The following is a 27,096-nucleotide window of genomic DNA, read 5'->3' on the forward strand; positions in this document are numbered from 1 at the left end:
TTAGTTTATCGGGGGTTAATTTGCATGCCAGTTAGTTTATCTGGATGTTATTTTATCAGAAGGTAAGTGTATCTGAGAGTTAGGTTATCTGAAGGTTAGTTTACAGCCTATTATTTTTCCTGGAAACCAGTTTATCTGGAGGTTTAATTGGGTTATCTGGGAGTTTATTGATGTGGATGTTAATTTGTTAATGTTAATTTATACACATAGCCCAAAACTATGCAATATGCTCCCAGTTTGCTTAACCATCTTTACTAGTAAGTAAATCATAATTTGTTAAATTTTTGTGAATAATTTAATCATCATTTAGTCAACAGGAAGGGGGGAGTACTCAATAAATAATGGGATACCTAGAAAACATTCTAGCCTAGACTAATCCTAAAAACAACAGCTCGAACTTCAGTAGTCCGCATAGCCCCTTCCTTGGTTGCCATATCCAAAGTCCTTCAGATAATTATCGATGGCCAGGTCGAAGGTGGACGATGGCTTATCGGCTCCAGGATCGGGACCACCATATGGCTTGACCTCCGGTTGGGGAACGGGATAGGCCTCGGTGCGGGGTTGATAGGACTCAGTTTGGCTGGGATATGACTCTGTGATGCTGGGGTAGGAGTCCTTTGGGCTAGGATAGGATTCCGTGGGACTTGGATATATGGGAGTGTGGCTGGGATACGACTCCGTTTGGCTCTGCACAACGGGATAGACTTCTGTCTGCGGCGCCGGGTACTCCTTGGGTGCTTCAACAATGGGATACGATGTGGACCTCTCATAAATGGGCGACGGGGTGGCCACCACAATCTTCTCCTCGTAGGGAGTCTTTATCTTGGCCACCGACACGCCCGATGATGATGAAACCGCCGAGGCGGCATACTTAACGCTGGTGGTGATTTTGGGTGCCGGCGCCACTTTGCTTACGAGTGGAACCACTTGCTTTGCGTAGCTTGGAACCGGGGAGTAGTAAACGGAGGGCGCTGGCTGAAGCTGAATCTGAGGACGCGGTGGAGGTGGCACACTAGCCGGATAACCCTTCTTGCTGCCATAGGCGGTGCTCAGCAGTTGGGCGAGCTCTTCCAGCGTGTAATTGGGAGCAGCTATGTTTGCCACCGCTGGCGAGGAAGCCACCGAGGAAATGGAAGCCGGCGAAGCAGCGGAGGCCGCAGCCGCAGCCGCCTGTTCGTAGACCAGTGGATAGGGCTTATAGGCCTTGGGTCCGCCCACAGGTCCTACCAATCCCGCATAGGAGTCGCCGCCATACTTGGGAAAGTATTTGCGCTGATGGACATGTGTGAACTCCACCTGCCCACCAGGCGCATACTCGCCGATGGAGGAGATCTGGGTGAGCGGCTGCTTGGCCTCGGAGGAGACCACCTTGCGGCAGAACTCCTTGCAGCCCAGCTTGCACTCGCAGTAGCACTTCTTGTACGCCGACGGCTGGGTGGTGTAATCCGTGGGCGTGGTGGGGCCACTGGTGGTGGTTGGGTAAACGGGTCCCGGCGTGGTGGTGGTGGTCGGTGTGCCAGGAGTAGTGCCCCCCGTTGTTGTGGGCGCCACCGTTGTGGGCACCTCGCTGCACGGCACCTGCTCCCACACCTCCTGCTCACACTCGGCACAGTATTCCGGGAAATGGGCTTGGGTCAGTAGGGCCGATGCCATCAGCACGGCCATAAGCAATAAATTGCAGCGTTCGAACATCTGAAGGGGGTGGTGGGAGTAATGGATTTAAAATGGGTCACAGAACTGCGTCGGCGTCGGCGTCGGAATCGGAATCGTTCCCAATCGACCAATTGACCCCGTTACCCTACCTTTCAGCTGAATTTCTCTCGCGCCCGCGATCACTTTCCTCACAATTGCTGGAATTTCTGTCCCGGATCGCCGATGGATGGCTGGTTGTTGGCTGTTGGTCGGTCGCGTGCGAAACTCTTTCATGCATTTTGCTGAATAGCTCTTAAATACGCTGCGCTGGCCGATGGCTTCTTCTTCTCGTTCTTACAGCGCCGAGCAAATGGGTCGCGGAAGCGTTGACCGCGTCACGTTCCAAACGCCCCAAATGCCGCGGAATGGGGCGTGGCGGTCCGGAATGGGCCCGGGCAATGGAGCCCGGTGAAGACAATCGCCAGATGCCGCCGCTTCCGTAATACACATTCAAGCATTTCTGCCCGCACTCGTCGATAGCATCGAGTGCTCGACAAGAGTTCTTTAATCAAGAACATATAGCAAACATATTTTCGTTTGACCTTTGGGTCGCGGCATCATGACATTAACCTTTAATAAGAATTTAAACAGCATAATGCATTTCTCTGAAACTGTTCCCTTTCTCATAAAAATCCTATCGAAACCCTACTTTTTTAAGTAAAGCCAAACCCATTCCGAGCGCAATGAGCTTTTTTTCGGTTCTGCGCAACATTTTGCAGCGCTTTGGGGATTTATAATTTCTGGGTCTTGGCCTAGATCTGATATTGACGTCTGGGGTCGATTCAGTTATCAATTTTTGGTTGTAATTTCGTGCAACTATAGGTCTACACGTTTCACAATGGATAATAATATTTTTGTATGCGATTGTGCTGGGTACCTGAATAATCTTCTTACAACTTGGGTACAAAAGCTTCACTGATTTGAATAATATTATCTGTACTATGGAACATTTTACAGTCTTACAATAAGTAATTACCTGTCTAGCATGTACTCGTAAAATATGAAAAGAAATTAAACAAATTACTAATAAAAACAGCTTAACTATTTTCTTCTCGTGCGTAAAGGGCAGCGCAATTCTATTTAGTAATTAACCTATTAAAGCTGTAGCATTACAAGTAAAAGAAAATCATTACGTTCAATCGATCGTTCAAATTACCGGGTACTATTTATTCATTGTCCAAATCACCAGAGATCATTTAAAATCAAATCCAATTGCAAATTTGTAATTTATGGTTAATTAAGATTAGCCACACGACTTTGGAAGGGTAAGCCTCGGTAAACCTGAAAATCCGAGAAGAAACTTTGCTCCATGGTTTCCTTGTGGTCACGCCTCCTTTCGATGGAGCTGCGCTTCCTCAGTTTCTCCCAGCGATTTGGTTTTAGTTGTGTCTTTGGTTTAACTGTCACTTGAACTTTAGATGGTTTTTTGGATTGACTCTGATCGGTAGTATCTTGAGCTGCATCCGTGCGACTTGCCGTTTCCACATCAATGGTCTCAGCTCCACTTCTGCCACTGGTAAGTCGCCTCAGCATCTCCTGGTAATGCGGTTGATCCGCAGTTATGTACTCCGGTTCGTCTTCGGGGTTGAGGATCTGGTAGTTGGGCGTGCCCAGTTCGAAGGTGGTGAATTCACCGTGCTCCACTTTGTTCTTCAGGTGCTGCGGCGTATAGCCATACTGCTTGAGTGGAGCCATCCACTTGGCATCCGCATCCGGAACGGCATCCTTTGAACCGCCAAGGCAGAATCCAAGGGTCACTAGCAATGTGACCAGTAGTGGTCGTGTCTCCAGGCAGCCGACCATTTTCGCACTGATGCTCCATTGATCCGATGGCCAGAGCGTTAGCCAAATCCAATAGAATCACCATCGACGACGTCGACTGCGGCGGTAATTGGACGCCCCCAAAGTGACAGCAGCAGCTACGTGAGATTAGAGTCATCTATGGGCCATGTCGCGTCTGGCGGCGATAGCATTAGTTTATGCTTATCACCGTATCGAAGCCACCTGTATCATGACGCATCACTTTATGAGACATCAATTCGCAAATATTATGATTCGACTTCACTGAGAAGCCAACTCACAATCGAGTTGAACTAAGTGAAGCATTTCATTCAACACTTTGTTTTTAGTTTACTAATCTTTCACTTTTTGTATCACTCTTTTTAACTGTCATAATGTGTTTATTCTTCACTTGGCGTATATTTTACTTTACTGATTTGTAACAGAAGCACTCCTCAGCAGATACTAGAAATTTAAATGGGATATATATGCAATTTAACACCATAACATACCTATTGCCCATGGTTGCCATTATAAAAATCCAAGTTCTTTTGTGTTCCTCTGCGAACAGATTGAATGGGATGCATATTTATAGTGGGTTAATGTAAGCTGTCTATGTACACTCAATTGTCTTAATTGTAACTAAATTATGATGTATGGCAGTGAGTTTTCCTAATGGGTTGATGCAGCTGAAGTCAGTCACTAGATCCTTTCAGTACTTGTACTGTGCTGTGGGTCCGGATACGGAGACATAGTTTCCGGCGGACAACTCCTGCTTGATGATGGCCTTGGGAGCGGCGTAGTGGACGAGCGGCGCCACCGGCAGCACAGGAGTCAGGATCTTGGCGGCCAGGAGCTTCTTGGGTGGCTCCGGCAGCGGTATCTTGATGTCCGTGGGCTCACGCTGGACAATCGCCTCGAAGCCGTTGTGATCGTCCGCCTTGTACTGCACTATGCGGCGGTAGCCATCGGAGTCGATCAGCTCGTAGACACCCTCGACCTTGTCGTCCTTGCGCGTCTCCTTTTGGCTCTTGATGTCGCCGGTGTGGGGATCGTTCACCGACCACTGGAACTCGTAGGCCACTGGTCCGTAGTCCGGCTCCGCCTGCAATTCAATGGCCCAAACGGCGCTGGCCAGGCACAGGCACAGGCACAACAAATAGGTAGCCTAGAAGGGAGACACCACTGTATGCATTAGAATCCTTTGTATCGCCACTCTTTGCGGCACTCACTTTTCCCATCATTTTGTGGTATTTTGTAGTCCTTTCAGAACTCTTTGGGTATGGAAATGCACGCGGCAAAGATCGAAATCGAAGTAATTAATCTGTGTAGTCCTAGGCTGCTTATATACAAGCCAGCCAGAGCTGCAGAGCTTCGATCCAACTTGGATGTGGCAATCCACCCAAAGTGTCGTGTCGCTTTGCGGCACGCGCCTCCCAAACAAGATCGCCGGCCAAGTGGAGCGCGCTCATTAAGTGAGCCCCGAAAAATTATAATTAAACAAGAAATATGCAAAATGTGGTTCGCACTAGCCCAAGCCATATGCACTGGGAGAAATTAAGAACTAATTAGGCTGTAATTTTCCTTACGAAAATATATATACAGACTTGAAATAAAAACCACAAGCAACCAATTTATTATTTTTCAAAATATTTCCCAATCCGAAAGAATAAATACGTTTAGATATTCAAAAATACAAAATTTATTTTCTAACGTTACAACCCATTAAAAATTAGAAAAACAAATTTTCAATAAAAACTATACTCATTTTTAATGTGCTAACCTCTATAAAGACTTTTTAAGTTTTTTTTACACATGGAACTTTTTAATGCGATAAGCAACCAAGTGGGAGAGCTTGGTGATCTTAGAGGTGTCGCGCTAGTTTGTCTGGTCCAGCCAACAAATGTGGAGATTAATTTACTTTGTCAATAATTTGCAGCATTAGGCATTGGGCAACAAGGCCTCCGACTGCATTAAGTCATAAAAATAATTGTCATGTTTTAATGGATAGCGCACCACGCCGTTTGGCGGATGGGGAATGGGGTTGGGGACAGGAGTTGGGGGCTGGAACCTTCACGGCGCAGAGGCCAGATCCTTTGGCAGGTGATCTGTGCGCAACTCGTTTGATGGCATTAGCAAATATTTTAATTAATCGCCATTAGACGAGTTTCCTCTGCGCGCGCAGTGCGAGAAACCAGGTTACTCTATCTCTATCTCAAAAGTTTGATTTAACGCAGCCGCAGAGCGTGTTTGTCGAACCTTAAAAGCAAACTCTAGTATGTGCGGTGGTTAGGCGTAGTTGGCTCGGAATCTGGGTTAGGCCAGTGTGCGTAAACTTAGTGATCAGTTTCATCAGCTTTAGTATGGCTACTTGTCATTATCATCTATTGGTTGGCATTTTATTTTTTGGCTGGCACTTATTTATTAAGGTTAATCCTGCCACTTATCCTAATCAGCCGGCTCGCTTTCTTTCTCCAACTTGGCTCGTATTGTTCGTTGGCAGCGGGATCTTAACAATTCCCGTCTCAGGGCATTGCTCTCGGTTTCCACCGTTTGAATGAGCTAAAGAAATGAGATTATCAGTCCTATACTATTAATGACAATAATGATTTAAGCTTACACTATGCGTAAGGGCAGCTCTTTCCATGGTTTCTGCATCGGCATCATCATCCTTTGGATCGGATTCACTGCTTGAGGAGCAGCGACGAGCCAGCATAGCTTTATGATGCTGGCCGGGATAGTCCTCCTCGTATTTGGGCGGAGGATCGTCATCGTTGGGAACTGAAGCTGGCAGACTGGTCGCTCCTGCAACGGAGTTTGCCTTAAAAGCGGCCAATTCGTCCCGTAAGCTTTGGTTTTGCATTTCCAGTAAGTCCACCTGCATAACAATCATTATTACTTAGTTTTACTAATAAGTTTCAATCGGTCTTACGCTCTCGAGTTCAAAATCCATTTCATCGATAATGTCGTATGACTCATCAAGGGCTCTTTGAAGTTTTTCCACTTGGGCCTTCAGCTCGTTCAGTTCATTGGCATCGCTTTGAACCGATTGTCTTTTCTCCAACGCCATTCGTTGTTCTACAAAGGAATTCATAGTATGGATCTAATTCTTAGCAGAATCCACATCTTCAACTCACCTGCATTTCTCTGATCCAAGGAAGACTTCATCACCAAGCCTGTAAGTGTCTTCTGCCGTTTGAACATCTCCTCCAGGGCGCGACAGCGTTTCACCTTCTCCAGATAAGCGTCGTGCAGTTTGTTGTACTTCTTCTTGTGCTTCTGCAGTGTTTCCACCAGACGATCTCGCTCTTCCTCCAACTGGAAGGCCATGATCTTGGCCTCCACATTGATGGCCGCATTGGTGCTGTGGCTGGCAGACGCGCGATTCAGTCGATGGCGCAGCAAAATGTTCTCCTCCTCCAGCGCGGCACTTTTAGACTTTGCTGCAAAGGAGTTTCAATACATTGCGTATACGCAACGGCATTGCTCATACGCACCGGCTGCCAGTTCTGCATAGAGCACCTGCATGGTAGATGTGGCACGTTTCTCCATTGAATTGTTCTGTATTACTTCCACTCGTAATGGTACAAATTACTGAGCCAGTGAAAAGTCTTTTGTTGCTGAAAACAGTAAAGATAAGCTATCAGCGCGTTGAATTGTGTGGATATCGCCGCCAGAGTTACTTTGTTAAATTGTTCGATTGTTTACAAACATAACAAATCGATCAAATTAATTTTTAATGCTAAATAATTTTTTACCCCTTAAAAACTTTTTAGATGGAAAAGTATTTCTGTACTTATATATATGGAAGGTTATCCATCAAAACATAAACTCATTAAAGTAATTTATTGTTTGTATTATTTTTTTTTATTTTAAATCTTATGTTATTTTAAATAATATTATGTGAATCAAAATATTAAAGAAATATTTTGTTTATAATTGAAGTACGTTAGGTTCGAGTCTTGGCTATTGGATACTAGTAAACATTATGGTCACACCATTCAAGTAGTTTCCAAATCTGAGTACCATCTAGTAGAGGCGCCACTGAGCCACAAATTCAAAAAACTGCAAAATTAGTTATTTTAAATAATATTACTTTGAATAAAAACAAATATATTTGTTTATTGCAGTTTTGGTTTATTTTGTTTTTTCTTTTTAGGAGTCTTATTGTTTTCATTTCATACATGTCCTTTTTTAGTTTATTTGCAATATTTCTCTAAGTAAAAATATGTATTCCTTAAACACACTTTTCGCGTAAACATATATATGATATATATGATTTGTTGCACCGAAGACTCACTTTCCGTAGTCCGTTTTAAAATCGCTCTTCAATAATGTATAAGTTATGTGGTACAAACACATATGCCAATACGAATTATTAGTTACGCGTAGGTACTTATTAACGTACAATTGTATACATATATATTTATTATATTATATATGGATGTATCTATTTAGTGCCCGAGGAGCTCTCTGGCTCCTTTCCTACGGTATGTGGCTGGCTGGTGTAAACATAGAAATAGTTGCTACTAATTAACCTAGATTGCATCACTTAGGACTACTGGGGTCTTGCACTCGGGCAGTGCGTAGGAAAACAACCGGATGGAGCGGTTGGATTCCCATTTCAGTTGAGATACTGATTTTATCCGCGTGTATATTTAATTGATATTTTTAAGGCATTATCGCATTTAAAGTACATCATTCGGTTTTAAAATCTAGGCTAGACTTGATTTTCTCGCTACAATTAAAACAGGGAATTTAGGATTTTTCGTAAAACTATTCCAGACCTATTCTTCATTCGAACCCATCGCTTGTTTGTCCACAAAGATTCTCTAAATGATGTATTGCATAAGAATTACATTCAGCGTATTTTCACTTTCTTTCTATTACACGTTTTCGTTAATTTTTTGTTTTCTATACTCACAAATTGTTTCACAGCACAATTTCCATTGACAATGGTTAAATGTTCGGATTATTAAAACATCGTAATTCGCTATTCGTATCTTTTTTCATTCGCCAACTGATTCTCAGTCAATCGTTAAACTTCGAAACCGAGATTGCACAAAGTCGAAATAAAGCGAAACGTACGCAGCAGTTCAAACACTTAATCGACTTTTTACGGATCTAATCTACACTCCACTAAAATACAATAAAAAATATTCCTATCACAACGATCTACTCCTACCCTAAAATATGCTAGTTGCTTTCTAGGATTTCTATTCTAACGCCTGGTTACATAAATATTATCTGCAAAGATTCGTAATCGTATCTGACTCGGATTCGAATTCTGGTTGAATGTTGCATATATCAAAAGATTTCTATTTTCAGATGCCTTCTATTAGTAGATTTGAACACTCGGTCGTAAGTACAATGAGCAGCTGAGGGATGAGACACTTCATCAGGAAACGGGTATGAACCACACACACTCAAAGTACGATGAGGCGATTGCCGCCAGGAATGGAGACACTGCTGATGTTGCCACAAATCGATAGTCCTAGCTTAAAGCTACATGGCTTAGCACTAAGCACACGCGGAACGCTCCTCCTCATCGTCATCATTGTCGTTGATGAGCTCGTTTCGATCGTCATCGATCTGGATCTTGTGGTGCGACGTGTTTCGCGTGTGCTGTGGATGTGCGTGCCCTGACACGGAGCTGGCGGGAGCAGACTCCGGCAGCACTTGATAATTTAGATCCTTGGAGTTGGTTCGCCGATGTCGCAGCACACTTAGGCCAGTGGTGCTGGCATCCGTTACTACCTGACCAGATGCGTTGTTTGCAGGAGTACCACTAGAAATTTTGGTGTTCAAGTCCTTCGAGTTGTTGCGGGAATGTCCACGTGATCCAGATCCGCCAGCTTCTATTTCATTAGAATTCTTTAGCTTTCCAATATCGGAAACCACATTCTTTAAAACATTCACATTCTTCTTGGGATTGTGATGCGAATGGGGATGACGTAGAAAGTCCGCATCGAAGCGTATGTTATTGGGCATGTATATTTGGTCGTAGCTGTGATTCCGGGAGTGCTTCTTAACGAAATGTCCGCAGCCGGTGGTCAGCTCTTCGTCATCATCTTCTTCGGCGCAGTCTTGCGGCCGCAGCTGGTTCTGAATATATCGGATGGGTTGGCTGGGGTCGTGTAGGTCTGTTGAGTGATTGCGCGTGTGCGCCTGGAACTTTTTGAGATTCTTGTATTTTGTGGTGGCACCACCAGCATCCTGACCGGCCGCATCCGCAGGTCCGCTTGATGAGTTGTGATCCCGGGCAAAGCTCTTGATCATCTTAACGTCACAAGAGGCACTTCGGAAGTGTTTCTTAGACTTGGTCTGTGGCTGGTTGCATGTGTTTGCCGGTGTCACCACATGACCACATTTATCGTAGCTGCAAAAAAGGAAATTAGATAAGACCATAATACTTGAATTCAAACTCAAGATAGGACTTACCAATAATCCATTTGCATGGTGCGTGAGTCATTGCGGGAATGACGAAGTATTTCTGTGGGTATGATCAGCTCTCCTCCACCGCCAACAAATGCAGTTGACGGCTCGGCACCCGACAGCTTTTCTTCAAATACTGAAAATGATAAAAATTATAATATAAGAATTTATTGAACTAATTAGTAATAGTAGAACTAAGCTTACATTTGTCTAGGCTAATGATGGATCCGATTATTGGATCGCTGGCGTTAAGCGGCTTCATTTTCTCAAGCTGCTTGCGCCTGCGCACCAGCCACCAGTCCACCATGAAAATGACCAAGGCAATCAGCTTTACAGATGCACAGAGTCCAACATATCTGAAAAAAGAAGTGCAAATAAATATAACTTATTTCTATATATATTTTATGATCTATCCATACTTGTATCGGAACTTTTCAATGTCGTAGATGAGACAACGACCGCCCTTCTCGCCGCAGGACGACTTCCAGAGAATGCAAGTGGAATCGATAAGGTTACCGAACAAAATGGGAGCCGGTATGTATCCGAAAAGTCGAAAGATTACAAACTGCATGCCAAGCGCAAAGGAACGTTCCTCCTCGGATACCGATCGCAGCACGATCATAAGCAGCGGCATCTGCGTAGAGGCCACCAAAAAGGTCATGAAAAATAGCAGTATGAGGAACGGGTAGATGGTGCGGCAAGGCGTGGCACATGGACCGGCGGTGGCCACCGGAACCACCGTCACCTCGGCGAAGTTCTCGTTGGCGTTGAGCGCCTGAGCTTGGCTGCCACCAGCGCCACGATAAATGCTGCTCGAGATGTTGGCGCGAACACCTATCAAATGTAAATTATATAAATATTATAATACATTATGATGGAGTATTTACATTAAACTTACAGGCGCAGTTGGTGTAGTTGGTGCTGGATGTGGATGAGAAGGCAGTGCAGCCGGCGTGGCAAGGACTAAAATAGGTGAGTCCATTGTTGCCGCACACCGGTTCCACCTCGCTGGTCAGGCACTCACAGCCAAAGTTGCAGGCGGCCGTGAGGTTCACCTGGAAGGGCTGCTCCAAAGTAGATCCATGCTTGTTGCTGGTGTAGTAGGGAATCGTGGTGCCGGCCATCTTAAGATTGTCGCAACCGAGGAAGAAGAGCATCGCGTAACAGGCCAAGCAGATGACGTTGGTGATCAGGACAAACTGGACGGCACCCTTGGGCTTCAGTTGGAATCGTTTCAAGATACAGCCGCCGAGGAAGATGCCAATACAGGCTCCAGGCACGGCGATCGAGCCAGTAAAGATGTTGGCCTGGCTCTTGCCCAGGCTGAACTGCGTCTCTAGGTACTTGGGCAGAAAGACCACGAAACCGGAGACGATCATCAGCTCCATGCAGGCTCCCAGGCAGGTTACGATGTATACGGGATTCTTCACCAGCCGCAGCATCGACTGCGGAATATCCTTGATGTCCTTCCCGTAGCCAGTGTCCACCTTGGGTGGCGGCTGCGACTGGTCCTCCTTGCTGGTCACGGCCACTATCTCCAGCTTCTTCACCTTGCCCATCTCATCCGTCGCCACAGTGGCTCTAGAGTTGTTTGGCAAAACGGGTTGCACTACGCTGCTCTTTCGTATCTTCTTCTTTTCGCGGGCAAGCACTTTGGGAAAGGAGAAGAAGGGCACGGCCACCACCAGCAGAATGACTCCGCAAAGCAGGAAACCTCCCCACCACATACCCACCCAACGTCTGTCGCCGGGAGCTGCAAAATATAAAAGGTTTAATAACATTCTTCAGTTTCATTGCAATTTGATGGTCATAGGGATATTACTCACTGATCGATATGGTGGTGGAGGATAGTGAGTCCATGTGGAACGACAGCAGGTAGGCGCCAAGCAGGAATCCCACCACTGGTCCAAAGGCTCCCATGCTGTACATGAATCCGATGTACATCGAGGAGCTCTCCGTCCGCACGTGATCGTCCACGTAGGTGGTGCCTAGCGTGAAGAGTGGACTGCCTCCGCATCCGAGCAGCAGCTGGGCGAGCACAAAGAGTAGCACCGGCCCAGTGGTGGAGGCCTTGCCCTCCAGGCAGTTGTCCTCGCGCAGCGTGTGCGGCGCCAGGGGTTGGTTGGATAGTCCGCTGGACAGGCGACCCAGGTCCATGTCCTGATCTCTAACCAAGGCACTCTTGCATATGTTGTCGCTGGTCTTGTTGACGATCGCTATGCCCGGATTGGGCTCGCCCGTAAAGTGCGGCACCATAAACACCAGCGAGCCGATGCCCATGATTACAGCTCCGATTCCAATCCACACGGGAATGTGTCGTCGGCTGCCCAGGTAGCTAACGAAGATCACCGTGATCACGTTGCCGATCTCATAGCTGGAGGCGATTAGCCCCGAGTAGCTGGAGGGGATCTCGAAGCGCTTCTCGATTGTGGTGATCACAGAGTTAATGTAACCCGAACTGAGGGCCTGCTGCATCATCACCAGCAGCGAGAGCAGCACCACAAAGATCTTGATGCGGGCAAATCGCTGGATTCCATAAGGTCTGCAATTGAGAATGCCGCAATCGCCCGAGCGGAACTGCTCCTCGTCAAAGTCCTCCTCCGGATCGGCCGGACATTTGCCCGCCGATGCCTGTCGACTGTGGCACTTCACCGCCACGCTGTCGGTGACCACAGGTGGTCCTCCACCTGCGCTGCCAACTGCCGACGGCAACTGATCCCCGGCCAGGTAGGATGTGGCATGGGGCTGGTTGTCCTGGTCAAGGGCCGCATCTATGCTGCTGTCGTCGCCGCTATTCGTCTCCGAGTAGAGGCCGGTCATCTGGTACATCGATTCCTGCCGCCTGCAAGTGAGATTGTTTCTGTGTTCAGATCAAGAAGGATTGGACAATAGGCGCTGAATTTGTGCATTTTTTAGTGGGTTTTTGCCATACCCCAAGCCAAAACTCGTTGAAAACGTTCAATTTTAACCTAATTTCCAAACATTTTCTGACAAGCCGCCTATTGGGATATTGTTGGATCTGAATGATCTGATCGGCTGGTCTACTAGAGTAATCTTGACTGTGTGGTATATGTACTAGATGTAACTATCCTTGATCGTGTAAAAATGTTTGTGCTCAAAACCAAATCTATTCTTAAAACATTTACTACTGAATTAATCTTGTTTCTTTTATAACAACGAACGTTTCCTATAAATATTTGTAAATAATAAAATCCTGATTGTACCTCACTCCAAACATATGAAGAATGTCAGGCAAACAAATCGATGACACAGTATGCTTACAATTCGTATATATAATAAAGGTCAATATAGTTACTTTTATACTTTAGGTATAGCAATCTTCTGCACCCCAAAATAGTTGTATTATTTTCTTGCAAATTGTGATTTAACCACGCGGTTACGTCCTTTCGATGTTATATAAAAATTTGATTTGGCCCGCCTTGGCCCAGGGTATTTAAAGTTTCAGCCTTGCTGTTGTATTTAGTGTCTTTTTTGCCAGCCTGATCTAAGGACGGCCTAGAACTTGGCGATGGACGGTCCAAGGACGCCCGAGGGCGAGGACGCATGGCCCACTCAATGTCAAGCTCTTTGGGCTGTTGGCCAACACAGTGGCCCACTCCCCAGCTCCCGACCCCTGTCCATTACTCCTACCCACTTGGCTTTCTTGGCCTGGCAGCTGCAACCGCACACTCTGGCTATATCCTGGTACTTCGGGAGTTCAGGACTTCCCGTTCTCCTTCTCCGTTCTTCGTGCTCCGTGCTCCGTTCGACGGCTTTTCCGGAGTTCCATCGACTGGCAGAGCGCGCGGATGACTGCGGCGAGTCGCTAGTCGAGCCTTCAAGCTCACGTGCTCACCCTGGACTTGTTTGTCACGCTTTCCTTTTCCATTTCCTTGCTGCTCGTGGGCCTGCTTGAATATTTCAAACTTGACCGACTCAACGTAATCGACTGTTATCGATTGGTTTTGACGGTACAAAGGCGCTGCAGTCTTATGAATTATTAACCCCCCACCAAACCCGCCCACCCACGTGCTACTAAACGTGCCCTTAGAAGTTCTGTTCCATTCTGAAGCTAATTATTGATATGGGGCAGAGTATCGGCAAACAATATTTGTGTTTGTTTGCCCAAGGCAAGTGTCAATGGTAAATAGTATTTTCCACAAAGCGTGGTGGCCTAATGTCTCAAAAAAAATAGAAATACAAAATAATAGCAACGAATACAAACAAGGAAGCTAGAAACTGTCAGCTGGCAATGGCAGCGATTTCCTCACCTGTGACCTTTGCGATTTGCCGTGCCGGCATCGTTGGCAATGTGGCCATTGCTGCTGCTGCTGATGGCGGTGCCTGCTCCCACATCTGCCACGCCCCCCATGGGCACTGGGGGAGGCGGTGGGTCGGACTCCTGCTCGAAGGAGGGATTCGTATACTGCTCGATGTGCTTGGCCGACATTGTGTAGCATTTAACCAACTGGCAGCGCAATCATTCACTCGCTCAATCGATCAGCTTTGAGGCATATCCTGGAACAGAAAGAAGCGGAATAGCGGGATAAATGGCTTAGCATGGCAGTTGACTTTCGGGGTTCAGAGGTTGCAGAGGTCCACGCAACTGTCATTAGGGAATTTCTAACACACACCCACACACACATAATCCCCCATGGAGTACAAGTCACCAGTTGATGACGCCGACAATTACTTCCTGAAATGCTCGCCCCATTGCCACACTAATTGAGCCCAAAACAGAAGAGTCGCTGCAACATGCGACCAAGATGGAGTGGAAAAAGTAGGGGACAAAAGATAATTACGGAAGGCGGTGACACAGCCACCACCACCACCACAGCCACTCCTCCCCTTGGCACCACCCACTTCACTGGCCCAGACTTCCGCAGGACGAGAAGGATGCTCGCTGACGCCGTCTTCTATTAAAAGCATGCTCTACACTCAGCCACTTGTCCATGTGAGGATGATGGCGATGTATGCCCATCCTTGGACTGGCGGAGGATGTCCTTATTCCAGATGCAATCATGACATCATGCGGATGGCTTCAAGCTGCAGACAAATGAATCAGGGGATTGGTAAGGTAAAATCAAGAAATGTAGCAACTAGTTCATAACAGACCAGTAAACTTGCAAGTTAAAGATGTTATGCTACATTCGAGCTTCGTGACACGATACCGTGTTCTGAAAAGGAATGAAGCCTGCCCATTCCTCTGCAAATTTATGCCCAATTCCCATTACCATTTTAGATAAGTGCGTGACAAGACCGCACAACCCAACCGCTCGAGGATGGGCTAATGAAACTGCTCTGCCCTCGTCAAGATGCAAAAAAGATTCCAATGGTGTTGTCGTCGTCGTCATCGTCATCGCAATAACCATCCGGGTGAGAGCAGTAACAGTTGCTCACTTTGTCGGGCGATTCTCCTTTCATTAATATGCGATACTGCCAAGGAGCAGCAGCTCATAGCTACATACATATACTCGTATCAACAATAGGGGCGACGCCACTTGAACACGCCTCCTCGCACGCATTCATTCGATGGGGGGGGGGAAAAAAAGGAAGCAAATTATCGATTGACAGAGCAGAGCCTTGCAGCTCGGAAGAAATATGAAAATGAAAATCAGCAAAAAGCTAATGCCAGTGATTGTGCTCCTTCTGCTGCTTTGTGGCACCTCTCCAATCTCCTCCAAGTTCCTGCAAGCTGGGAACCCATGCAAATGGCGACTAATTGAGGATTTACTTGGTGGCGGCTCACCCTTCTGGCTGGATGGATGACCGCTTAAGTGTGATTTAGAGGGTTCCATTAGTACGAGGTGCTGCATTCTGGCTGGCCAGTTAATCAATTATCCTCATACCAGTATCGAATCTTCCCCCGTTGACCCACAAACACAACCGCTTATTGCTTCCATGTTCCACATTTGTAAACTCAGCTTCTTTTTAGGTTTTCCATTTTACTAGAGGCTTTCGGTGTCACAGATGCTGCTGCAACTGTCCCAGGATAAAAGAATGACGAAAAGGCCACCTTTTTTTTTTGCATCTCTTCTGGCCAATTGCCAAATACAAATTTTACCCTGTGCCCGTTGAGGTAGTCGCGAATGTAGCAGGAAATGTTTACCCCCGAGATCAGCGGAGTAAACAAGCTTTAATGATGCCACTGCTGAGTTACAACATCCATAATTGGAGCACAATCGGAAATGTTTTCATTAATCAGAGATCTATCACGGGAAATAAAAACATCGTGCAAAATATTTGCACTTCGAGCTATAATTTATCGAATGTCTGATTGTCGCAAACAACTCTCGCATGAATTGCACAATGTGAGCTAATTAAGGAGCGACATGGAAGTTGAATTACCTCTCTCGGTTTGAAAGGGCATTACATAAATGGAAGTTGTGCCGAAAATTGACATCATTTATGAAATTTTTCATCTGCAAAAGAACAGGATTCGCGCGGTGAAAGCGGTCAGAAAAAACCCATCAAATTGAGTTGAGTTCGCATTTTTTGAATATTAAGCATAATGCAGGACAGCAGTGACAGGTGGACTGTTGCATAATGCTCACAAAGTGGAAATAAATTAAAATGTGACATGGATTATGAAAAAGGCTTTTGCAAGACGAAGCCCTTCACAATTTAATGGAAAAGTTGCCAAATTGAATTTCACAGCGAATGAAATCCCCATTTCCGCCTGGCAAACATGTTCATTTCTATTCAGAGAACGTCGGTGATTTAATATCACTTTGTTTCTTTATAGTACACCTTGTGGCCTGATCTCTGGATCAATTGGCATTAGTTCCGTGCTCACGCCCTTTTTGCGGGATATTCCCCAGACCATGAAGATGCGGATCACGCACGGGTGCCTCAGTACGCTTCTCTAAGTAACCTCTGAATAATTTCTATATATTTCTGTCTGCGGCAGGACGTTGAACTGCCGAAGACGGCGGGCAGATGACTAACATAATTAACTAAGACAATAAGTAATCTAGACGACATTCAACGAAGAGGAAGGTTCAGCAAGTGCAAACTCAATGCGAGATTTATTCCATGCGTTACTTGGCCAAAATGGTAAAGGTCAGTCGGTCCGAGTTGTAGCCAGAAAGCCTGTCATAGCCAAATAAAGAAACTTGTTTAAACTGGGGAGATTTGGACTCTGGCTGAGTCATTTGCTGCCCCTCCTCTCGTTTTTCAGCTGTTCACTTGTTTATTCAATCATTTAGCCGGGCCGTCAAATTCATTTTTAGAATCTTAATGGCATTTCTCGCAGAACAATCAAAAGTAAATGGAAAGTGAATACAAGTGCATTACCATACTCGATACCCAAACTGCATATCTCTGAATTTGTATGCACAAACCAGATACACAGATACATAAGCGATCTTATGCGATTCGCATACAGGAAGTTAAGTTTACAAAACAAGTTTTTTTGAGCGCGGTTTCTTTTCTTGTTTCTGTTTTGTTTTGTTTTTACGCTTTTCTGCTGGTTTTTTGCCTAGCCAATCTCTGTGTTAGTAGATAAAAAGATACAAAGATACTTTTTGCGGTGGAGTGTAAATTTCCCGTAGAATTAGAGACACAGAAACGCTTCGATCGTTAGCAACTAATTACGGAAAAATTATTTCTTTGCAGATACGAGCGTGGAGAGATGTTGCTCAGAGTTGTTATATATTTCCTGATAAGAGTCTATACACTGCTAAAGATTTCCTTCACAGAAGTGGAAACAAAAAAGAAAAGAAGGCAGATGGGCATTTTGACATTTTTAGTCTGGAGTAATTATGGCGAAACACTTTTAACAGCAGTGCGATAAAACTGCGGACGTGTATCTCGAAACAAACAATTAGATTTCCCATGCGCACTATTACGAACATTTCTTAAGGTTGATAAATATGGCACAGCGATCTTAAAAGTCTCCGGTTTACTCGTATTTACGCAGCTGTTTGTGGTCAAATTTAATGGCGATTACTTTCAAGGTTAGCTTCCGTGGAATTAGAACAACACATATGTATATCTTAAACTAAACTGATGACAATCCCTAATTTGGCTTAATAAATCTAATTTTTGTAATATTAGGAACAGTATTGGGAATTACTTCAAATACTCTTATAGCTCAATTATACAAAGAGATAAGGATTATTCGAATTGCATATATAGCTTGAAAATTTTAGTTACGAGATTGTTCATTTGCTTGAACTTCTGACCTACATTCATACACTTTACGTATTATGTTACTGATTAATACTGCCATATATACTAGCACTATGACGTCTTTATTCAAAATGATTTTAAACAACACTTTTCAGTTTTTTATTATAAATATTTACAAAGCCTAAAGCGTTTTTATTTATTCACTATCATATACCAAAGTAAATCAAAAATCGTAAGCTTCAACTAAAAACCAAATTCGCCAATCATTTTATTTAAACAATGTTGAATATTCATAATTCATTGAAGTTACACTTTTAATTCATTTTTTAGAATGAGCCTATATTAATATCGTTGGTATTTACGTTCTGGGATCCTCCAGAACTACCTGCAGGTTTTCCTCCAGGACTTCCAATCGGGTTTTCTCCGGGACGTCCCTTCGAGCCTTCAGCCCCGCCCCCAGGTTTTCCTATGGGACTTTCTATAGGTTTTCCGCCAGGACTTCCTACAGGAGCTCCGCCAGAGCTACCTCCTGGTTTGCTCTCAGGACGACCTGCTGGTTTGGCTCCAGCATTTCCTTCAGAACTTTCTACGGGCTTATTCTGAGGACTTCCCCCAGAGCCTCCGCCAGTGCTACCACCAGGTTTTCCAACAGGACGTGGCACAGGCTTTCCTCCGGGACTTTCCCTAGTGCCACCGCTAGAATTTCCCTTTTGTACTGGCCTTTGTGCAGGCGGGTTCCACTGAGGCACAGGAAGTCCAGGTGGCATATATTGATCAGTATCCATATTCGGGAGACAGATCATAGACATAGCGTCCCACTGTAAGCCTGGCGGACAACTCGGAGCCCTAAAAAGGGGGAGTGGCGATGAAGCTGTAGAGATCGGTTGTATACCCATTATAGCACGCGTCTTAATTTCGATTGATTTGGATTGGCTTTTCCATGGCCTTATATGCCGCATCAAGTGGAATAATACCATTAACATTTCATTCCGAGCAAAATTGAATGGAATTCGCTACAGTTTGAAATGTCACATGCGAAACGATATACGGATTTTGAAAATATAATATATTTAGGGATTATTTACTAACTAATTCTTGGTATAGATTTATAAGATGTTATATTTGCAATAAACGCCATTCTGCCAAGTTTTGATATTATTCGATAGAACCATAGACTTTCTTTAATTCTTATAGGTTTTGTTTGATTCCTTTCTGTTCCCATTTCAGCTCAAACCCAGTTTAAACCGAGTTCTTGCTATTATAATATATTATATTCCTTTAAACCGTACACCCAATGGCTTCATTCGAGGGTATCGTTTCTCGAAATGTTTCTTTGTTCCCGATACTCCCAAATGGTTTTGTGACTACTGAACGGGTTCTTTTCGGCCACTCGAATGCAACTCTCGAGTTTCCAAAGCCCAAAAGGCTTAGCTTCGTGGTTCCCCCTTAGAGCATTCGTTGGTGCAACTCGAATGCGTTTCGTGTAATTATTTGGCTGTTGGTATTCGACAAACTCGTTTTAAGCTTTTTGTTTTAAATTACATCGCACGGCGTTTGGCTCGGATCGGTTTGCTGGTGTTTGGCTCGGATTGGCCCAAATGAAAGGGGCTTCCGCGAAGTATTCGAGCCACCCACCCAGATGTCTTGCCAAGCACAACAAAACACCCAAATCGGTGTGAGTTAGATGGAGTGGATCGGATTACAGGCCGCAGCACAGAGATTCAACAGCAACGGAGTGCCACATAATCCTCTTAGTCAGCTCGGCTCAACTCAGCGCAGTTCAGTTCAGTGCAGTCGAGTTGAGTTGAGTTTTGGCACGAAGAGTGAGTTTCAATGGAATATCTGTAACTAGGGCTGCGACTGCGACACATTTGCCATTGTTGTTGCTGCTCTTAATTGCACAAGTCGCCAAAAGTCACATGTCACCGAACGAGATGAGAGATGTGAGATGTAAGATGTGCCAAGAGTGGCGGGAAACTGTGCATTAATTTATTGCCCAAGATCTCATCCCATCGCGAGTGCCTCATAAGGTGGTAGCCCCCATCTGAATCATCGCACCTCCCACCCTGGAAACGGGAAAGTTCGCTGATCTTGCAGCTTTGTCTCCACTCACACAGAGTGCTGACCTCGATCATTGGCCAGGGTACAGTTTTGGCCTCTCTCACGGTAATTGATCGATTCACGATCTGGTCAAGACTCGCACTCGGTCTCAGACTCAGACTCAGGCTCCAACAAAGACCGATTCTTTTTCATAATTACATTCCGCCCATTAATCACATTGAAAGAAATGGCAGGCAAAAATGTCAATCGGTTGTAAATTGAAATTATGAAAGTGATTACTCTTACATATTTATTATTTAAGGTTGAAATGAAATCATAAAATACTTTTAATCAAGCAAGCAAATATATAATATATAAAAAGAATTCGGCAAAAGCCCATTGAAGCCAGAAGTGTTGTATTATATCTGTATAATACACTGGAGATGATCAAAATAAATTGAATTTTTAACCAATTTTTTATCTATGATATTTTTATCTATGATATTTGTTTGTGTCCATGTCTTGGACACTTCAGCACTGAATGACAGCTTTTCAAGTGGGTGTGTTTCTGCAAACCGGTATCTGAATCTTTGGCTACATATAGATCTGCATCGACCATATCGCATTGGTCATTGGTACTCGTCAGACCGGCTATGAAGGCCGTTTGAAGAATAGGTGGCACCAACTCCAGTGAAGTGACACAGATAAATCCTGAGAATTACCTCAGCCAGATAAGAATGTTATTCAATCGTTTGCTGACATTACAGTAGCCAAGTGCCTTAACCTTGTTGCTGAGTAGTCTTCATTGAAACTTGTTGATCGAACAGGGAATTTAAACTGAAATCCCAGTTGTACATACATTTTATAATGTTTCGCTGCAATTTGACGTCACAGGCTTTTCGATAATAATTCAAACTCGCAACAAAACTCAATATTCAGGGCGCAAAAAAAAAGGTTCGCTTGTTTATTCAACTAAACTTTCTGCAGCTGATAAAACAAAAGACACTTGCCTGGGAAACGGGAAACTGCGATGGGGAATGGGGAATGGGGATAGGGGGTTTTTGGATAAAGGAAATGAATATATGGCTCTGGGAAGCCAGAAGCAAACAAAAACAGTTATTAAGCCAACATTTGGCTGAAATCATTTCACGTACACGAAGCTTGTTCCCAAAGCTTGGCCACAATATTCCTTTATAGTCATTCATATACGTATTTATCTGTATATATCTGCCTTGTGTTTGCATCTCGGGGGCATTTGACGCATGTTTGGGAATTATAAAGATGCGGAATAATTAAAATAGAAACAATGGAAGCCACAACAGGAGCCATGCGTCAATATGTCTGAGATAAGCAAGCTGCAGTGCCCCAATAAAATATGCCCATCTTTATATGACTATATATAAAGTATACTAGCATATGGCAGACTACTTTTGGTACAATAAACTGCATGTATTTTATTTATAGAAAAATCTCCACAGAGACAGCTTACACATTTGGAACTCAAAGATAACAAAAATGTGCAAAATAAGAGCTGATTATATTGATTTCCTGTCAAGAAATACATAAGTAACCTTTGCTATTACTGTCAAAATATGATAAAAGTGTGTGGGTGTATCTTAGTTTATTGAAGAGGCGACTACTGCGGGGATGTCAAATATGTGCAAAGCGTCCGATCGACTTCAGCCCATCGAACAAACGAAAATAACTCATACGCCGTGGTGGTTTCCGGTGGGTGTAACGGGGGCGGTGGGCGGAAAATGCCGTAGGAGGAGCGACTTGGCAACGCGCTGTGTGCTCGAAGATTAAAAATAAGTTTTACCACAAAAAAGCAAACACTACAAACAATCACGGCCACGTCGTCTGTTCTATGTTTACCCGAGAATCAGAAGCAAACAGTCAACGAGCTGATAATGAAGACAAATCAACAGGGCACACATGTACCCATGTACATATGTACCACCTCCCAGATCGGACACGTTTTCAGATGGGATAGATCGGATTATATTAGACTCGCCCAGCATCAACACTTTCCCGAAAAGAGCTTTACACTCTTTACATTCGCTTGTTTGTTTGTTTCTCTGTCTGTTTGTATAACTTCTTCTCGGCGGGACTTAATCTAGAGGGCGGGATTATCTGAAGGCGAACATCGACCCAAGAAACTATAGGAGGGGAGAAGTCTATAGAAGCGTCCTAACAAAGAAATGGGAACAGTGTAACTTTGGATTCGTGAATATGTATGACTGCAGCCAAGCAGCTCATTAATTTCGGCTAAGAAGCTACCAAAAAAAATCCGGGTTCGAATTTATAAATAAAAAAGAAAGTAAACATTAAAATTCAAATCGCATAGGTAGAAGCACCTAAAAATGCTTCAATCAAAATGGAAACTTTTATTGCCATTGTTTTGTAATGAAAATCAGGAAAAAATCGGGAAAAGTGGAAAGGCATTCACTATTTGGGGTAAACTTTAATTTGCGTGTGCAGGCAGAGCGAAAAAAAAAAAGAACACAGATTGAAACCGACCTAAAAACGCCAACATGCGACACAGTGAGACCAATCAACAAATTACAACAGGAAAAGTTGAAAAATACACACGAAAAATTAAACAAATAGGTGAATGGGTGAGCAAGTGAACAAGCCAGTGAGTGAGTGAGTAAACGAGTCGGTGAATGAATGAATGAATGGATGGATGGGTGGCCCTAAATCTCTGTTCAACGCAATTTGTGAGCAGTCGAGGAAGAAAAAAAAAACTAACGTAAACAAAAAACAGCAGTTTCGTTGTGCTGGGCCTTTTCTCTTACAGACTTTTGGTGAATTTACTAAAATGGTTAACATTGTTGTTATTCTGCCCGACGCCACACAACCCAAATTTGTATAATTTCTGATCGCCGTTGTTTTTGCTGGCTTTGTTTAAAAAAAAGCGCTTTCTCCGCCTGAGAATGAGAAATGAAAACAAGAGTCGTCAATGACGAATTTGAGAAATTTCGTGCGTTTTTTCTTCGTCTAGTAACCCTAAAAACTTGATTCACTTGGCGTGACTCCTTCCTCCAAATGGGCCAGTTCCCCAAAAAACCACTATTATATTACTGAGGTACTTTACCAAATCTGTACACATCTGGACAAATAGCTGAGCTGTAAACATTTTGCCAATATTTCTGGGATACTTTGTGTGTTCGTTTCTTACGACTTTTTAATTGCTACTTCCAGATGAACATTTTAAGTGCCATTCAGTAAACAAAAACGACCATATTGGGGCGAAATTTCCACTTTTCACAGTCTGCCTAAATAAACATATGCCTTCGCAACTTCTTCAAGTTTTCTGCCGACGTTGTGTAAAAAGTTAATTGATATTTTCGTTCCCCTTTAATTGCAGAACTATCCATTCCCTTCATCTGCGCCGTCTCACACAAAATTAATCAATTTTCAAGTACCTTAATGATGTAACAACGCCTCGCGTTGCTCTCAGATTATGAAAACATTTCCGCCGATGACTTTTCAATGAAATTAAATGCCGTAATTAGACGATATGTGAAAACCCATTCGGCGCTTGCACAAAAGCCAAAGCAATCGAAGCTTAAGGAAAACTTTTCCCTGACGAAGATATAAAGATACAATCAAATGTACATAAAACCAAATGCATGGCAAATCGAACGTTGGTATAAACGAATAAATATATATAGACGGGAGATTGGGAAACTATTTAAAAAGCTTAAACCACTGTTGGTAAAAATAAACAGGCAGCAGCTGCATACATGTCGTACTAAAATGGAAGTGTTTATTAAAAATAATACAAAAGGAAGCCTATTCTATGTGCTACAGATAGTCAAGCGCATCTGGTAGATACGTTTGATTCTTTTATTAAATTCGATTAAGCACTAACTAACTTTCTTGGTAAGCCTCATGCCAACAAGTAAACTTTTACAGAAGAAACATACGAATCGTGTCAAGCAATCGAATGGAATGAGATCTGGAGGTCCTGATTTTCGGTTTAGGTTGAATGCCCTGGTGAGCAAAGTTTTACCGTTAGGAAGCCCTTAAGTCCTGCCAATCGCTGACGTTGCAATCGATTTTCCCACAGTCGATTTTCCGACGGTCGGAAAAGTTATCCCTTCGCCGCACTCAACATTCCATTAAATCGAACTGCAGTTTCAGCTGTTGAAGCTTTGTTTCAGCGACTTTGATTGATATTGTGTGACACACTCGGCGATTCGATTTCAATTTTCGTCACCATGGCAGTTAAGTGTCAGGGGTTTTCGGTGAAAAAAGAGTCACGTAATAAATATCGGGCCATCTGGCTCATTTGGCCCATTGCAATCAAATCAACAACAACTTGATTTCATAGGCCATGGTTGTGTGGGAAGTTGGCAAACCCCATTGACAAACTCTTGTCAAAACGAGCGAAATAATCGCAAAATCAAAACAAATACTTTCGTGAGGACTCACCTTCAACTTGCTTTCCTTGCTTTTCCTCCTTGCCTTCAAATTTCCCAGCGACTTTTCATTCAACTTGACTGTTCATTGAGATTCTTTTGCACATTCATTCGCTTATTTCGATTTATTTGTAAACACACATTAATCAAAGAGATGCCTCTAATTATTTCGCATTAAAATTGCACATATTTGTTTTGCTGAAAATTATTGGATTATTTGGTTTACTTATTGAAAAATAATCGCGCGATTTATCTCTAACTCTCTCTCTTTTAAAAGAGAGTGGGAGTTTTAGTGAGCGCAGCTTTAACCGGTTTGATCGAGAGAGGCCAGCTTAAACACCGTTAGAAAGAGAGCGTAACGCGATCGCCCGATTATGGTTAAACCCCAATGTGGTGGTGGTTTACCCGCCTGCTTTTGTTACGTGCGAAGATTTGGCAAGAAAACCCAGCTAATTGGGGCTACCAGCAGCAAAAGGGAGCGTGAGAGGAACGGGTATGATGGGCAGCAGAGAAGAGAAGAGAAGAAAAGAGAGCGCCAGCCAAGCGCAAGAAATGAAACCAGACATACGAATATTGGGATCACACATCGAGGTGTGTGAATGCAGGAAAATCGGATAAAAACAAATCTGAACACCTGTGTGAATATTGTTGAAAAACAGAGCATGTGAATGTATTCATTTCATTTTGCAACGCGATGTTCGGGAATAAATACTTTTTCTACAAAACAATTATTAATTATAATTAAGATACGTCAACACATGTAATATTACATGTCATGTATGTAATATTCTGATGATTATTCTGTATAAGTGCTAAGTTATAGCTAAAAACATTGGTGTTTCATTCATTAGATTTTCATTTCATATTACCGGTTCCCTGGATTTCTTTTTTGAACTAATTTCAAATCCAAATTTGTCACACTCGGTATTTAGAAGTGCGGTGAGAAATCCAGCTAGCTGCGATAGGAAAACCAGTTTTTTACCAATTTTCGGGTGTTCAACTGTTAATTGTGAAGGTACTGATTCATTCTTGAGAAGGCGAAATACAGAAATCGAAGTATCGGCAACCAATTGGAATATGATTTTGCCATTAGCACGGCTCTGCAAATCACTCGAAATTCACACAATCTATCTGAGATCCTATAGTATGAATGTAAACATGTGCGTACTATGGAAGTACTTTATATACCCATGTACATACATACATATATGTATATATACCTTTTTGTACACATGTGTCAATTGTACTTAGCGTGCGTTTTTATTTTTTTTCCTCGACTTATGAGTTGCTTTGGTCTGGCAATGAACGATTATGCAAAAATAAATCAATTGAAAAGCAACAACGAAGAAAACGCAAGAAAACGCCACAAAGGAAAACTCAGTGGGGGAGCAAGGGAACCCAAACGTGGGGGCGGGGGAAAAGGGAATCTGTAACAAGTGCTTTAAAGGAAAACAGGGTCTCTCGCCGAAATGAAAACTATTCCATCGTCTTTGTCATTCTCATACTTATTTTCATTGACATTGAGTTGCTCTTTGAACATTGAAAAATTGTTTAGTGTTTTTGCAAAATTTTCAAATCGCATTTGGTCTACAGAAAAAGGATGAAAATGTGTTTTCTTTTCTAACTAAGAACAAATGCACACATGTCTAATAATTTTTTTTTAAACTTGCATATTTAGAGATTTTTAAAATTGCATACATATGTTTAATTGTGTATTCACCTACGACTACGATTGTTTGAATTGAATGATTTGAAATTGCTGAGATTACTCACAGTACACATGCTTCTCAAAATTTAAGTTGATCTATTTGAAGATATTTTTGTGTCAACGTGATCTTAAACAATATTTTTAGTTTGCAGCTCGATTGAATATTTTATTGTTGCATTATGAAAGAACAACAAACCGTTTACCACGCAGAGAGAGATGGAGGAAGAGAGAGCAACCCTGTAATCCCCCACACACACACCTTTACCTGGTGGCTATGTAGAGCGAGACGAGACTAGTCTGGTCGAAGAGGGACGGAGGAAGATGGGGAGACAAAGAGACGGACGGCAACATAAGAAGACGAGACAGAACAGATGTCCGCACACACACACACACAGGCACACAAACAGGTGAGGAGCACCCACACACACGCACGCAGGGCAAATAGATTTTATTTTATCACTCCTTACACTCGTATTCATCAAGGACCTCTTGCGCTCTTATCACTTCTTTGTTTGGGTTACTGACCCGTAATTGCACGTTATTTATGTTTGATCACACGCACACACACACTCGCCCGCCGGAGCGATGCTGTCGCAAAAGTATCGCAAAATCAATTTAACACTTCTTCGTTTGGCTGCCACAGGAAAGCAACAAAAAAGGTGGCTCAATCACTTCGACGCGATTTCGTTCTGTTCAATCTCGACCGCTCAAAATTTTACCATCCGTCGAATTTGGATTTCAAAAGGCGAATGGTGATAAAATGAATGGGGAAAAGACAGAGAGCGATTGTGCGCTGCTCTGGCTCTCATTCCAGAGATGGTACAACTGTCGATATATCGGTATTTCAAGATTTCTCCTATGTAATTGTTATGGAGTTCACAA

General features: G+C 43.5%; 6 protein-coding genes across 9 annotated transcripts; all 6 read right to left on the reverse strand.

The window, feature by feature from the left end:
- Positions 1-276: 276 nt before the first annotated feature.
- On the reverse strand, positions 277-1,938 carry LOC122625472 (adhesive plaque matrix protein). The gene is made up of 2 exons (XM_043805564.1): positions 1,803-1,938; positions 277-1,692 (listed from the first exon to the last, which is right to left on the reverse strand). Exon 2 carries the CDS (start codon positions 1,690-1,692, stop codon positions 400-402), a length of 1,293 nt encoding a protein of 430 aa, XP_043661499.1. The 5' UTR covers positions 1,803-1,938; the 3' UTR covers positions 277-399.
- An 883-nt stretch (positions 1,939-2,821) lies between these two features.
- Positions 2,822-3,546, reverse strand: LOC122611989 (the record flags this gene model as incomplete). The annotated part of the gene is made up of 1 exon (XM_043785441.1): positions 2,822-3,546. A coding segment is annotated over one exon (621 nt), but the record flags the coding sequence as incomplete, so codon positions are not given.
- Positions 3,547-4,183: 637 nt separating this feature from the next.
- On the reverse strand, positions 4,184-4,805 carry LOC122626781 (cuticle protein 7). The gene is made up of 2 exons (XM_043807158.1): positions 4,704-4,805; positions 4,184-4,639 (listed from the first exon to the last, which is right to left on the reverse strand). Exons 1-2 carry the CDS (start codon positions 4,713-4,715, stop codon positions 4,184-4,186), a joined length of 468 nt encoding a protein of 155 aa, XP_043663093.1. The 5' UTR covers positions 4,716-4,805.
- Positions 4,806-5,288: 483 nt separating this feature from the next.
- On the reverse strand, positions 5,289-7,106 carry LOC122626204 (protein Daple). The gene is made up of 5 exons (XM_043806375.1): positions 6,969-7,106; positions 6,609-6,914; positions 6,404-6,549; positions 6,092-6,349; positions 5,289-6,033 (listed from the first exon to the last, which is right to left on the reverse strand). The coding sequence occupies exons 1-5, from the start codon at positions 7,021-7,023 to the stop codon at positions 5,920-5,922; spliced, it is 879 nt and encodes a 292-aa protein (XP_043662310.1). The 5' UTR covers positions 7,024-7,106; the 3' UTR covers positions 5,289-5,919.
- A 481-nt stretch (positions 7,107-7,587) lies between these two features.
- Positions 7,588-26,965, reverse strand: LOC122626807 (solute carrier organic anion transporter family member 5A1). Of its 4 annotated transcripts, none has more exons than XM_043807205.1 (9): positions 26,740-26,965; positions 24,520-24,704; positions 14,178-14,424; positions 11,733-12,748; positions 10,805-11,659; positions 10,326-10,740; positions 10,111-10,262; positions 9,913-10,042; positions 7,588-9,850 (listed from the first exon to the last, which is right to left on the reverse strand). In XM_043807205.1, exons 3-9 carry the CDS (start codon positions 14,354-14,356, stop codon positions 8,992-8,994), a joined length of 3,606 nt encoding a protein of 1,201 aa, XP_043663140.1. In that variant the 5' UTR covers positions 14,357-14,424; positions 24,520-24,704; positions 26,740-26,965; the 3' UTR covers positions 7,588-8,991. The 4 variants fall into 4 exon arrangements, with proteins under 4 accessions (XP_043663140.1, XP_043663139.1, XP_043663141.1 ...); XM_043807204.1 differs by having other exon boundaries at positions 26,682-26,965; XM_043807206.1 differs by lacking the exon at positions 24,520-24,704 and having other exon boundaries at positions 26,682-26,965.
- LOC122626809 (translation initiation factor IF-2) lies at positions 18,278-18,966 on the reverse strand. Its single transcript, XM_043807208.1, has one exon. The coding sequence runs from the start codon at positions 18,933-18,935 to the stop codon at positions 18,366-18,368; it is 570 nt and encodes a 189-aa protein (XP_043663143.1). The 5' UTR covers positions 18,936-18,966; the 3' UTR covers positions 18,278-18,365.
- Positions 26,966-27,096: the final 131 nt, after the last annotated feature.

Source organism: Drosophila teissieri, chromosome 2L, assembly GCF_016746235.2.
Source record: "Drosophila teissieri strain GT53w chromosome 2L, Prin_Dtei_1.1, whole genome shotgun sequence".
NCBI lineage: Eukaryota > Metazoa > Arthropoda > Insecta > Diptera > Drosophilidae > Drosophila > Drosophila teissieri.